The sequence below is a fragment of the Puntigrus tetrazona genome, chromosome 12, assembly GCF_018831695.1.
Source record: "Puntigrus tetrazona isolate hp1 chromosome 12, ASM1883169v1, whole genome shotgun sequence".
NCBI classification, from domain to species: Eukaryota; Metazoa; Chordata; class Actinopteri; order Cypriniformes; family Cyprinidae; genus Puntigrus; species Puntigrus tetrazona.
This window is the reverse complement of record NC_056710.1, coordinates 9,767,344-9,781,919: the sequence shown is the minus strand read 5'-3', so window position 1 is coordinate 9,781,919 and position 14,576 is coordinate 9,767,344. Positions and strand designations below refer to the sequence as shown.

The window sequence follows — 14,576 nt, the reverse complement described above, 5'->3', positions numbered from 1 at the left end:
TAGAAACTAAATTAACATATGAATCATTATTATTATTTATTTATTTTGAATCATGCATTCAATGGGTTGCAATATACTGCCTGACACTATCCTGCAAAACATCAAACTCAGTCAGGAGGTCAGTCTGTAGCATTTACATCTTCTATTGATCAAACATTTTTTTCAAGCAAATTCAGAAGCCTAACTGCATTTTCTCCTAATCAAACTCAAAAGCATAGTGAATACAAGCATGCGTAAATGAAGCACTGTATAGCGTAACTGCATCTTAAGGCTTTTCACGACTGCTTCTTATTAACAAAATCCTACTATTTTGCCTAACAAAGTTAACACCGTGTACATTTTATATTAATCACGGAGCAATAATTCATCAAATGAGTCTGCTGTATTCTGTTTACCTTTGATGCTAAAACAATAATAAACTAATCAGGGGCGCAATTAATTCTTAGTGAATTCTCTCTCAATTGTTAACCTAGATTTTTCCCCCACGTTCCTGATTTCTGTATCACAATGGTGATTTCTTACGATTTCTCTCAGATGTACGGACTAAAGCCCTGGAATCCAGCTGTGCAGGTCTTTTTAGCTCTACGGCGAATCTTGACATTATCTGTTCTAATCCATTTCTGCAGTGTTCAGAGATTTCAGAGGAAAAGGTATTCACTATGTGATTTAATTCCAAGAAACGTGCCCCCCGGTGAGTGATCCTGTAGTGTGCTCTGAGTCATGAGGTGACCTGCAGTGAGACACTCAGGTTTAATAGATGTTGAGTGGACTCCGTGACTGACAGACCAGCGGCCATTATGTCAGTCTTAAGTACTGGTTTGTCGCAGGCTGTTTGGCAGTGACGCACAAAGACAGTATTCAATGGTATGAAAAAGACAAGCAGTAAAACTGAAGGCAGGGTTTGTGTTATTTTGCCTGGAGTGTTTTTTTCTCTGAATTCTTATAACAGCAGAGGCTAAAATTTGACACAATACTGATATTGCGCTTTATGCTGCTTTGTTGTTGAATCTTGACGGGGATTTTTATTTCTCATTGTAAATAATCAACCCTTCAACATGTCAATGTGGCTTTCATCTCTATTAGCTGTGAATCTTACAATATTTTATTGATATGTGGCTTGGGTGGTCACACTAGATTTTAGGATTTTAGTCTGCAGTGAATATGAGCAAAAGGATATGATGGAACGCTCTAGGGTTTCTGCTTTGGAATACATTTTGAAATAACATCTGAATGTATCCAGACTTTGTGGGATTTTCAATATTTTAAAATGGTAATTAAAACTCGCAAAGGAGATTTGTGTAGCTGACACTCTGTTCCAGTATTTGTACAAATTTAAAACATTTTTAAATGTGCAGTTAAAGACATACCACACCTAAAATGTCACCAGCTGTCAGATATCACTTGAATGCTCGTCCTGAGATGTTGCCTGTGCCAACCTTTCACTTTATGAAAATTTTGTTAAACTCTAACCCAATGTTCTTTTTATTGATTTCTTTTATAGGTGTTTCATCCATATTTTGAATTACACATTACATTGCGTTGCGTATTAGTATAGAAACTAATGTCATAAACATATATGTAAGATGAGTTTGAGTAAATGAGTTCAGATTTGGAGAAATCTTGCATTACATCACTTGGTCATTAATGCATCCAAACAGCAGATAAAAAACATCACAATAATCCATAAGTAAGCTGCAGGATTCCAGGCAATCATTTAACGTGAAAAACAGAAACAAGTTGACGACTTGTGGATTATTGTGACGTTTTTCTCAGCTGTTTGGACTCTCATTCTGACGGCACCCATTCACTGCACATCAGGATCCACTAATAAGCAAGTGTTATAAAGCTAAATTTCTCCAAAGAACAAACTCATTTACTGTGCATTTTGGATGCCCTGAGGGTAAAATTTGAACAGATATTTCTTTTTGGTTGAACTATTAGTTTACCTTAAAGGTGAAGTGTGCAATTTCTGCGCCACTAGCAGCAGGTCAGTCTGTGACATTTACATCCACTAATGATCAAACATCGCTGTACAGATTTGCAAGCCAGAGTTCACCAAACTTAAAAACAGCAGAGTACAAACACAAAATTTAATGTGATCACCCCTTATATCGTGAATACTGAGAATGTGAAAAAGCGTGTAAGCGTGCAAAAAGCTGTACTACTAGATATGTAAATGTATTTTTATTTCCACAATGAGTTAGCCTGCTAATTTACGATCTCGGTTTAGGTCAAAAACATTTTAAGAGTACCGAGATAAAGCCACTTGTTTCACAGCAATTAAAGTTTATGTGACCCACATTATTCACAGCCAGATACCTGGGATAATTTCGATGTGGATGACAAAACGTTCAGGTTTGGAAACTGAATGCAGCCTTTTGCCCTTACGCTAATTGAAATGGTTCACATTTTGATGCTAAAGACAAAAGAAACTACTGAATCCATTCTCGATACCGAATACACTCGGAATGCAACAATGGCAGTGTCGTAACAATCTTGTTCGCTATCAGAATTTACCATTCACTTTTATCATACAACATTGAAAAATAATGAACGTCTATCATTAACCCTAGAGTACTTCCTTTGTCTACAGTCTACAGTTGCACTAAAAGATAGGGCCATACAATGTGTGAACACATCCGAAAAAAATGGCGAAAACAGAAGGGAAATGTGTATTTAAGAACACTGACAATAAACATTTTCTATACCGAAGTATGACAGCCGTAAACAATAGATTTGTTTATATTTTATGCATCTTTGTTATTGAAGAAACACCATGTGCTCGCTGAAAAGCACAAGAGCTCCTAGATAATGAGTTCTTCTGTTGGAAAGGCACAAGCCCAGTGTTTGTCAGGATACAGCGTGTTACGTTGCTACAGGTTTTTGGTGCACACGCTCTGGAGATCTCGAGTGACGAGATGAGAAGAACTTGAGACACGATTGTCCTCACGTCATTTGTCATCTTCCAGATCGATGTCCTTTAATTATCCGTGGAAGCCTTTGACATTTTTCATCCATTCTGTTATATACAAGATTCTGAGAAAAACAGGATAGTGTTTCTTAAGGGACTTTCTCACAAGCTGTTGCGAAACATCATCTACAGTAGTACGTTTGATTGCATTGATTGCTTAGGGTTTCAATGGGTCCTCATCACATTGACTGATGGCCTCATCACTACAGCTCAGGTTATTCGTTTGTGACGGAATGGACACAGAAAGAGTTCCACGGTTTCCCGTGCGAACGTCGCCAATGCACGCCTGTTCCTCAAAGACAAACAGCACACATACAGCCATGCAGATCTCGAGCCAGACCGCTCGGTTCAATCCTTCCAGCAGGACGGGATCCTAATCCACTCTTCTTCCTCCATCAGGCTTCCCTTATTATCCTCGTTCTCCGTTCTCAGGCCTGGGCTCGATAAACCCGGCGTTGTGCCCCGTTCACACGGTCACCTCAGTCTTGCTGTTGGTGACGAAGTACGGATGTGGTGGCAGATAGTGCTGGCTGTGGGCAGATGTCAGCTCGTTCACTTGCTCCACGGTGGCGCTGTGCTTCTTGGGGGCGTACGTGTGCCGACGGCCCAGCGTTTCTGTGGTCTCCCAGCCCTTCAGCATGCCGGGGTTGGCGATGGTGTTTGAGCCAAAAGCTAGCGGGTGGGAGCTGTGGACCTTGGTGCTTTTGGACTTGTGTCCGTTCTGCTTTTGGCAGGGCAGCTCGGGGCTGTAAGGGTTGGTGGGCTCCTGCTCCAGACTCACCGAGTGCATGGGAAGAGTGCCTTTTGCTGCCAGGTCGGCTAGGTGCCGTCTGTTAGTGTAGAAGTTTTCGTTCGCTTTTTCAGCTGGAAAAGAGAGATGGAAGAGCAAAAAGCGAGGAAAATTTAATAACACTTCATTAGTCAGACGCAAAAAAAAAAAATAACAACCTGATTGCTGATTTGCGTTTTTTATTTTTTCCTCCCCTCATAAGTACCAGATAATTACACATTCAATAGATCAAGGGTTATCACTTGTTTTTCACAAATTAGCTTTTTTTTTCTCTGAAAATACTTGACACAACCATTTCCTCATGCAGACGACTAAAAAACTGCATGTTCCAGTAGAGAAACAGTTCACGGTGTGCCATTATTTATTGAGCACCATGTCATTCTAAATTAGTTTTTTTTCTCATTTTTGAAAGGTCTTCACACATAAAAAATGTACACTTAGTTTCAAAAGTTTGAGCTTTGTAAGAAATGTTTAATAAATCGATTATTTTAAGCAATCAAAATTGACAGTAAAAGTCAAGACGTTTATAATGTTGCAAAAGACTTCCATAATGTTGTTCTAAGTAATATATTATGATTTCCAATTTTGTTTATCAGTACAACAATGTTTTCAACATTGATTAAATAATAATACATTTCTTGAGCCGCTAATTAGCCTATTCACATGATTTCTGAAGGATCACGTGACACTGAAGATCGGAGTACCATTTCACAATATTACACTTATTAAAACAGTTTTTAATGTTTGATCAAATAAATGCAGCATTTGTGCATGAGCCAAAAACTTAAGAATATAGAGCAGGAGTTTGATATTGTTGGAACATGAGTAAAAAAATATATCAAAAATAATTGTGCATTCATTTGTTTGTTTGTTTGCTTTATTTGAACAGAATCAATATATTTAGTGCTCTGTTAAAAAAAAAAAAACCTTATGGTTTCTTTACAAAGGTGAATTGAATGTGAATTTTTAAGAGTGCCTTGTGTATTTATAAGATGAACTTTTAAGTTAGTATTGTGAATGGCGACCAGAGTAGTTAGACTGTTTGGGGCTGTCAACATGCTAATGCTTCTTTTTGCCTAAGGTTTCTATTTGTTTCAAGAAAATGTGTTTTTGAATGCAAATTAGCCTGGATTGCTTCCATCATCAAATGGAAAAATGGAGCTTTTTGCTCTACCAAAAGATGTTTTGGGATTTTATCCGTCTTCTGAAACCACTATTTTAAATCTGTAGTTATTGTGCACTTAAAAAACATCTCACAGTCACTTTGCAACTGTTATTACTGTAGACGTTATTTTTGACAATATGTGTTTACAGGCAACAAATCCAGCCGCATCAACACTGACAATCAAACAGCACCTAACAGCTTTCTGGCAAAGGAGTTCTGCTGCAAACATTTTCAACCAAGGCTAGTCGGTCACTAACAGCTTGTAACATGACTTGTTAAGACCGGACCAGAAAACCGAGTATAAACGATTGTAATATGTTTTCAAATGGCGTCACTAATCATGTGTTTTTGTGGTACAACACCTTCCAACTTAGCCAGGCCTTAATTGGGACTGACTACATTCTGCTTGAAGTCCTCCTCACTCCAGCATGACATTTTAGACTTTTAATTAAATATCCTTCAGCTGACCTTTTTAACAGTCTTGACACCCCAATGAGTCTCAGCAAACTGCAGATCTAAAACCTCATGCCAGCAGGCCAACCGCAAAATGAGGCAGCCGGACGAGAGAAGAGCTGATCTCTTTCATTGACATCAATACCCTGAGATTAACGCACATCAGAGAAAGGTAGCGCACTGAACTCGGACGCTTCAACTCCACGACCCATGAGGCTTGTCTCTGGGAATTCTCTCTTACAAATGGACCTTTTTTTGTTTTCCCAGTGATCAGTCTGCACAGACAGCACTTCAGTGGATTAACAACTGAGCAGTTTCATCCGTGGCTGAAAGCCTCAGAGAATGACTGTCATCACACGTTGCTGTTTTGGCGGCTTGTTTGTCTTCTGTTTGCTAACCGTCATCTCACTGAAGTCTTTTGATGGGCTTCACTCTGATGCCAGACTAATTGATGTGAAAAGTAACAAGTCACTACCCAAGGGTACTACTGTAAAACTTTATAATTACATTATTAATTATTTATAAGAAAATAATCCTTCTGTAGTCTTTCCGATATATTTATTTATTTACAGTGATGCGTTGACTAATTTAAAAAAAATACAATTAGTCAATTACTGATTACAAATTGCTTGACAAAAAATGTAATCTAATAGATTACACATTTTAGCTAATGTAATCTGAATTATTTTTATTTGTTTGTAGATTACTTTTGGTCTAACTTGTTTATCACATAGGTTTGGATAGGAATATTTGTGCCATGTTGGTAGAAAAATATATATTTTATATTTAATATATTTTATCCTTTATTATCAACAACATCAGGATTTTTGAAAACTGGGATTTGCTAAGGAACTGCATGGGGGCTGTGAGTTAATTCAATTATAAAAGCTAATTAATTTAAATCTAATTAATTAAATAAGAATGAGGAACTTAAAAATAAAACTTACTTGAGCAATAAAAATGGTCATGACTTCAGTCCATGTTCCCCTGTCTTGGTTTTTGTAGACTCTAATTTTTAAACAGGTTTGTTCCCCATTGTTTCTGTGCTCCCTTGTTCTTTTGCCCACCTTCTTATTTTATTAGTAACTGATTAGCTCCTCCCCCTTGTTACCTCATTATCCTGTCGATTTAAAATCCATTCAGTGCCGAGTATTACTATTATCTGTGTTTAGCAGTCTCCTAGTGTTAGCTGCCTTAGCGAGCCATTCTGTGTTTTGTTTAGTCTTCAGTATTGTCTAGAGTTTAGCATCCTCCCTGTGAAAGCTACAGTACGGAGCCCTTCCATGTTTTGAGTTTTGTCTAGTCTAGTCTTGCCAGTTTAACCGTGCATTGATCTCTGCCTTTGTTTTTGGATTTATCTTTTTTCCCTGCTCTTTGAGAGTTTTTGCTCCTTCCCTGGACTCTTGCTCATGTTTATCAGATTACCTCTCTGTCAAGCCCTCTGGATATTGTTGATCGACCACGATCGGCCTTGGATTATTCTTGTGTTTTGCCCCTGCCATACCTGTTTGCCATTGTTTCACCGTGCCTGTATCCTAACCACGTTTCTAAATAAAAGCCTGCACTTGGATCCGCCTGCCTCACGCCGCGTCCGCTCCGTTACAAAAATAGACATGCTTTCTTGCTCATAACCATTAACCAACCTCGGAGAAATGTAAACACGTGTTGCTAATTTATTTAAAGATTAATATCAATTATAAAAAAGTACACATTTTAGATCAAAGTAATGTGTGTCTAGCATGTAATCCATAAAAAGTAACTGCAACCTGATTATAAGAAATTTTACATGTAATATATTCTAATTACAATCTATTTTTACTTTTTTATTCTATCATAGCATGCTGTTACTGTGCAAATGCCCTTAAACGTTTAAGTCAAGGCCACATCAATATGAGACAATCTAAGATCTAAAGTGGTCTGACAGTACAAGAAAAACATATCAGGTCAAGATCACATGATTAGGAACTGCAGAAAGTAATCAAACTAAAAAGCATGATTAACATACAATCACACACGCCTTACCCACAGCCTTGAGCGAAGCATACTTGTTGAGCTCCTTGCCAGTTTGAGATGGTTCATAGGGGTGGGCTACAGGTACTTGTCCAAGGGCAGGATATTGTGTCATAGCCTGCATCATAGATGGGCCAGGTCCCACGCTGTTTATTTGGGCACTCTCTAAAGCAAAGAGACAGAAATAGAAACAAAAAAAAAATGTAAATGTTTTAATTCTAAAATATAAGCAATGCTTCCAGAGATGTCACATATTGTCTGTTCATTTGTTAACTTATCTATTAATTCAGTTTTATTTATTCATTTGTTTTAAGTCAAATCGGTGTCAGTCTTGGATCATCTGGTGCCAAAAATGATAAGAACAAAGAAGAAAAAAAAAATCTTCACAGAGTGGGTGATTTCTTTTCTTTTACCTACAGTAACAATACAACTTCATCATCAGAGATGCCACTTTTTTAGTTGCATTAAAAATCCACTTGAGGGGGCACATGCATCTGAATGACTGTGACGCTTCTGGGTACTGCTTATCTTTTGTGGGCGAGCTTTGTTCAGGAAGGCTAAACATTGTATCAGAATCTGTTGTTCTTCTACACATTAACGCCCTCAGAAGTCTTTCTCATTGCGTTCTCCTTTGTTTAAGCACATAGCAGTTGGGATACCTCCCATCAGAGTCAGCTAAATTAACATTTAACAATATCTTAAACTGCTTGAGGCCCGATTCATCGACCCATCAACACAACTTGTGAGTTTTCTCTTTGGTGATTCACTCTATCTCCCCCAGGAAGCAGATCATTAGTCATGGATTTCTGGAGCTCCAGCCAGGCTCTCCTGCGCTACTAATCGAATCCGTTTGAACTGCTAATGTCAAAACATGTTAATGCCAAAAGCACTGGCAAGCGATGGCCACAATGGAAAATTAATTGTTTTTTTTTTCCACAAGTCTTCACACTTGATTACAGCAAGGACTTTAATATTGAGGGTCGCAGATGGTGTAAATCGTAAATGCTATTCTAGAAATTGCATTAGTCAACATCTGGCCAGCCAAAGGGGGGCACAGGAGCATGGCAAATTGACTGGCCTTCTGCCGGCTGGCATGAGGGGCCAACCAGATGTTGTGGGTATAATTTCTAACCGCTCTGATGAGTCGCATGAGACAGAGAAAGTACGACACAGACACCGGAGAGCAACAGGAAAACAATAAACCAGCACACTCTGCACACTGTAACAGACACCAGTCAAATACTTCTTCCGCTGTGAATTATGCACAAAATGAGTACTGCGCGTGTTCGCGATGGAAAGCGTGTTTTGTGGCACTGTGCTACACTGCAATAGTGCTGCCTGATGTTTTTCTGTTCTTCAGATGTGTTTTAGTTGTTGAACTCTCCTTGACCTGTTGTTGTCTTGGAAACCTTTTCTATGTCTTCTAGCTGGATGGCTGTTTGCTACAAGATTGTACCGTCTTTATCACAGGACTGAAGGGCTCTTCGCTTAACACACACTTCAGACACTAGTGGGCTAAGGCCAAATACACCAAACGGAAAAACGTGTTTTTGTTCTATTCCGGTTTTCTCTCGGACTACGGTGCAGTTGGCACTGTTGGAATTTTTATTTTTTTTTAGAGGAAAGTCAAAAGAGGAACAGCTATTTACATTCACATTTACCAATACTGTTGTTCAACTGTACTGTACTTTTGGTAAAATGTTGGTAAATGTTGGTTTATTTTACGGTTAAACCTACAGTACTAGTTGCTAATTAGCAGGCATATTTCTAGGATATTAGCCCTTATATCTAATTAGATATTAGTGCTAATTTAGCACGTTTATGCCTTATTATGTATTTTACATCCCTATTTTAGCCAAACATAACAACTACCTTATTAACTATTAATAATATTAATAATGTCGCAGTTAATAGTTAACAAGAGTTAACTAAAAAAAAACATTAGTCTAGATCACCATGTCTTGCTTAGTTGGGGACACTTAATTTCTTAATTAATTATCATCAGTTTTATTACAGATTTTATTAAAGTCTTTCCAGTATTTAGGTAATCCTGTTTTTTTAGATTTGAGTCTTAGTTACAAATTTGACTGGTAGGCTAAATGAAAAAGCAAAAACTGTTTTGAATTGCATATCAGGAATGAGAGATTGATAGAAGAGACATGTTATTTATGACAGGAATGTGCCCCTATTGATTAAAAATTAGTAAGGACCACTTATCTAGTAATAACTATCCATATAGTTATTACTGGTACACTGTAACTACATATACTGAAAATTAAATTGCGACCAAAAAGATTTTTTCTCTAACAATTCAGACTTTTTCATATAAATTTAGAATTCCTATAATTCTGCGGAATTCTTAGTTTATATCTCATAATTCTGTTGTTTGTTTATGGCACAGTTCTGATTTTGTTAATCAGAACAAAAAAAAGTGGGAAAAAAGTCATGATTGTAAAATATAAATTCTAAATTTGGAGAAAAAACAAATCCAAACTGTGAGATAAAGAGTTGCAATCATCCCATGGCAGAAACAAGCTTCAACACCGTAGCGATAATTAGAAACTGTGCATATCAAATCATTTTAAATTCATATAATCAATCATCTACACCATTTGGAAACTTTACTCATAAAAGGAAATGACTGTAAGCATAAAGGAAATAATTTCAGACAATTAGACTAGACAATTTGACATTTCAGACTCCAGGTTCCCAAACATGAAGATCCCATAAATGCATCAGTTAATATGCTTATAAACCAGGTGTGCAGAATATCTAATTAAATGTGAGGAAATTAATTATGCTGTGATCCATAATCTCTTAGGCAGTAAGATTAATTCCAGTTCTATAATCAAAAGAGAGGATGAAAATAAGTCATTATGCAGTGGAACAGTAATAAAGGCAGGGTAAAATGTCCTGTCGCAGAAAATGAAATGCCTGTCCTGGGGTTCCTGAATGATTATCGAGTGTCTCCAGAATCAATCATTCAAACGCCGAGTTCAACCTTACGCAACCTTATCTTCAAACCTAACTTCTGAAATGCTGTTTCTGTGGACTCTGTCCTGAGTTTCTAACTCGATTGTGGCATCCATTGCAGCTGTAGGCATGGTGGCAGGTAATGGTTTTTCATATCCACTGACAGTGATAAATTTTGTTTTTGACATGGTCATTAGTCAAACGGAGTATGATACTACCTCCTGGTTATTAGTATTGATGCAAAGAGACACTTGTGGCATAATACAAAACACAACACTGATTTACAATTGATTCACGTTATTACCATTAACCCTGAGATGCATGCCTAAAAAAAGTGCTATATTTTTTATATTAACATTTATTGTAATATTAATTTAATGGGGAAGGAAATACATTCTGCATATTTGTTAAGCCTTAAAAATGAATGTAAGCAAAACTAAAGAACTGACAAAAATGTGTAGCTTGTATACAACATGTCGCTTTGAATAAAAGCTAAATGCATAAATGCCTTTTAATCTAGGGACCCATAAACTATGTGTTATATTTTCAGGTAGTTACGCATTTTCTGTTTTATTCTTTCTGAATACTGTGTTTTATGATTTCTGTTACAAATAACTCATGACCAGGAGAGGGAACTAAAAAAATGAAAGAAAATAAAAGGTTATCAGTTTAATAAAAGGCCATAAGTTAATTAAATTAAAAATAGCAATTGAATTAAACTTTTAAAATGCAATGGAATTCTAGTACAACATAACAGTTATATATTTCTTTATTTAATTTCTATCTGAAATAATTATATATTATTTTGACAGTGTTAAGTGAAGACTTGTCTGGACATAAAATTCATGCATTCATGCTTCCATAAAGTAAAAAGTGACAAGCGTCACACAAGCTTCAGTATGTGCAGATGAATCTGAGTCACATTTATGTAGAGACCTGCAGAACATGCCTTTTACAGTCTCTTTCTTCACACTAGTATTCAAGTATTTCTAAGCATTGATTAACAGTGTGTTTATCCAATATGCAGCATGTAAGACGCCTAGAGTTTTTAACATCACATAATTCACTTATTAATTATTACTTAAATAATTTCCTCCTGTGTCTAAAACACATATTTAACAGAAAGCACCGGATAGTGGAAAGGAGATGATCTCTATTATTTGTAGCCTACAATCTATCCTTTTTTTTCAGATAATTGGATTGGCTCACTGTTCATACAGAACAATCATGAGAAGAGAACCCCATGAGAAACGCAACAGAGGCAACATGGGTTTGGGAATAACTAGCCTCTGATTCCTCTTCTGTAGAGATGAAACTTTAGTTTCTTTGGCCTTCTTTAAAGCATTGCCATGCAGTCACCATTCCAGTAATGAGTTGGCTTGATTCAGGATTCTTTAAGGACAGTGGTTCATTTTTCACAATTGCCTGCTCCCTCATTTGAGTGAATGCAGTATAAAAACGTCCTCTGGTTTTCAGGAAAAAATATGTGAACATCCTTAAATAAATGTTTTGAAGAATCAAACTGTAGTAGATATTTTTCTACCAAAGTTAAAATTACCTGAATTTATTTTAAGCATGCCTTAATAGAAAACAGCACTACTGATAAAAGGGACAGTTCATCCAAAAATATACAACCTATCTTTATTTCTGACTCTGCCTTTCTAAGACATCCCTTTTATAGATAATCATGTTACAGACCTGATGCCAATTAACTTTAGTTTCTAGATGTTCTCCCAGCTGAATCTTTTCAAAACGTCTTTTTCAGCATTTTGTTGCCCCCATCCCAACTATTTCAAGACCTGTAGCACGCATCAAATTTAAAATAAACTCATTTTGTACAGAAAACTGTAAAATTACTTAGTTTAAACATTTTTGTTATCTGTGTTATTTTGTGAATAAAATATTGGCTCATGTAATGTGAAACTCTTTTAAGTTTCATTTCATCCAAAAAAAAAAAAAAATGTCCCAACATTTTCAAAATACAGGTTGTAAATTCTGTCATTATTGTCTTACCTCATGTATTTTTAAACTTGTATGTTTTTTGTGGAACATAACAGAAGATATTTTCAAGAATGTTGGATACCAAGCAGTTTTTACATAAAAAATAAATAAAATAATAATACTAATCTTTTTTAGTTCCACAGAAGAAAGTCGGTTATGTTATGCTTCAAGTGATTGGCTCAAAAGTAAATTTCAAAACACTCATGCTACTATTTGCCATGAAGATGAATGGTATATTTCTTCAGGTAGACCTCCTTGGCTGGTTAGGGGCTAAACAGCAGACAAAGCTGCTTGTATTTGGATAAAAATAGATTTCAAGTGACAAAACTATAAATGCTGGAGTGATAGAAATTGCTGTCATTTATGAGTGGTTTAGAGAGAGAGAGAGAGAGAGAGAGAGAAAGAAAGCGACTGGCCGTTTATCTGGGAGGAGATGTCAGCTATGCGTGAGATGTCACCCAGCTTTGGGTTCTCATCATCTGGCTCTGCCAAGATGTCTGATTGGAATTTAGCCCATTTTTGAAGAGACCAACTTAATGAATGTGCCAGTTTTAGTTACGTTACATGCACAGTTCGATTCCCTCCTGGACTGCGACTCGGGAGCCTTATCTAATGCAGCTAATAAATGACGGAGGTCAGCTTTGGGCCGAAAAAAGAAATGCATGAGACATTTTCATCAATACCTAATAGAAAAACATGCTTCGATGCATATAGAAATAAGAGATATATTGCCCCTAGGAGATGTGTTAGTCAGACCAGTGCTAAATTTTTCATGAAGAAAACAATAATCAATACACCTGCGCTTTTTCCGATAAATAATGCATCTAAAATTATCAAAAACTCCTTAGATCACAGGTGTCTGGACGTAATAAATTATTCATCATTTCAACTGTGCCCATAAATTCAGATTCTCAAATAAACTTCATAAGTTTGTTTTTGTTTATAATCAGCATGATTTGTGAATTTATGGCATAAGTTAATTCCTTCTTTAATTTTGCATCTGGAATGTACTGGAAGTATGTTACGTCGTACACACAGGAGGGTTTGTGTACAGAGAGACCAAAAGCAAAAGTTCAACAACATCAAAAGAATTTGTTTTAAACATCCAACTTCAGTATTTGTGGTATTAAGTTTTAGTTTGAAGGAGCCCACTTAATGCTGTATCTCAATGATAAAAAGAGATAATGAATACAGAAATTGGGCTAATTACAGCCTTATTTCCCACTGGTCAAAAACAGATATCAGTGCCAAGCTAATTACTTTAGAGAGGGGCATGAAATTACATGTTGTCTCTGATAAAAACAGTCTTAACTAAATAGTGCAGGGTACGAAGAGAACACGTTTGACATATCAGAAACATCCTCACTGTAGCTATAAGAAACAAATCACTGAGATGCTCAGCTCAAATCTTTCTAATGGAGACATTAACAAAATGTTACCAATGGGCAAGTCTTTTTTGTCCTTTATAAAATTTCCAGTGCCTATTCAGCATGCCATGAAAAAGGTCAATTCCTCACTTATATGGTTTATAACTACATGAGGGTGAGTAAATGATGACTTTTTAATCTCTTTAAAGCCGAAGGGCACAAAAGTATTCCAGAAAAAAAGAGACCTGCTCAAATGAGTCAAAGTGAGTCAAAAACAGACACAGATAGTCTGCAAGGCCTCATTAAAAATGCAGTAGAGTATTTTGGGATCCAAACACAATAGTGGCATGGGAAGGGCATAGACATTGTAGCACAAAGATAACTTTGGAACCAGCCTAAAAAGAAGAACAGAAATATTTATCTTCTTAAGAACATTCCACTGCATTCCATGAGCCTTTTTTTATAAAGCATGCAGATAACCTATATATGTGTATGCATGTGCTGGTGCCTGTCTGTGGTTCCTCTATGACATCTATACTGTTTTTCAAATTTACAAATATCTGAAAAAAGTTATTTTACTTAAGCAAAAACATCTAGACATTAATATTTGGCCATGTACCACAAGTCATAATGGTCAGTTTGAAATTTATGCATCACAAGCCAAATAAATAAGCTTTCTATTGATGTATTGTTTGTTAGGATAGGACGGTGTTTAGCCGAAATACAACTGTTTGAAAATCTAAAATCTGACAAAAATCTGAATATTGAGAAAATTATCTTTAAAGTTGTCCAAATGAAGTCCTAATCAAAAATTACTATACTAAATATATTTTACAACTATATATA

At 36.3% G+C, this 14,576-nt stretch overlaps 2 protein-coding genes across 2 annotated transcripts in view; one reads left to right on the top strand and one right to left on the bottom strand.

Moving 5' to 3' along the window:
* Positions 1-14,576, top strand: part of thrab (thyroid hormone receptor alpha b) — a 628,197-nt gene that overhangs the window by 157,930 nt on the left and 455,691 nt on the right. The window lies entirely within an intron of this gene.
* Positions 1,250-7,548, bottom strand: LOC122355282 (protein shisa-9B-like). Its single transcript, XM_043253381.1, has 2 exons — positions 7,402-7,548; positions 1,250-3,835 (listed from the first exon to the last, which is right to left on the bottom strand). Exons 1-2 carry the CDS (start codon positions 7,514-7,516, stop codon positions 3,438-3,440), a joined length of 513 nt encoding a protein of 170 aa, XP_043109316.1. The 5' UTR covers positions 7,517-7,548; the 3' UTR covers positions 1,250-3,437.

What these genes read in the sequence shown, in the direction of transcription:
- LOC122355282 (XM_043253381.1), bottom strand. Translation starts at nt 7,516, where the DNA reads ATGATGCAGGCTATGACACAATATCCTGCCCTTGGACAAGTACCTGTA. An exon ending in TGCTTCGCTCAAGGCTGTGG is followed by an intron (nt 3,836 to 7,401) that starts GTAAGGCGTGTG and finishes TCTCTTTTCCAG; the next exon opens with CTGAAAAAGCGAACGAAAAC.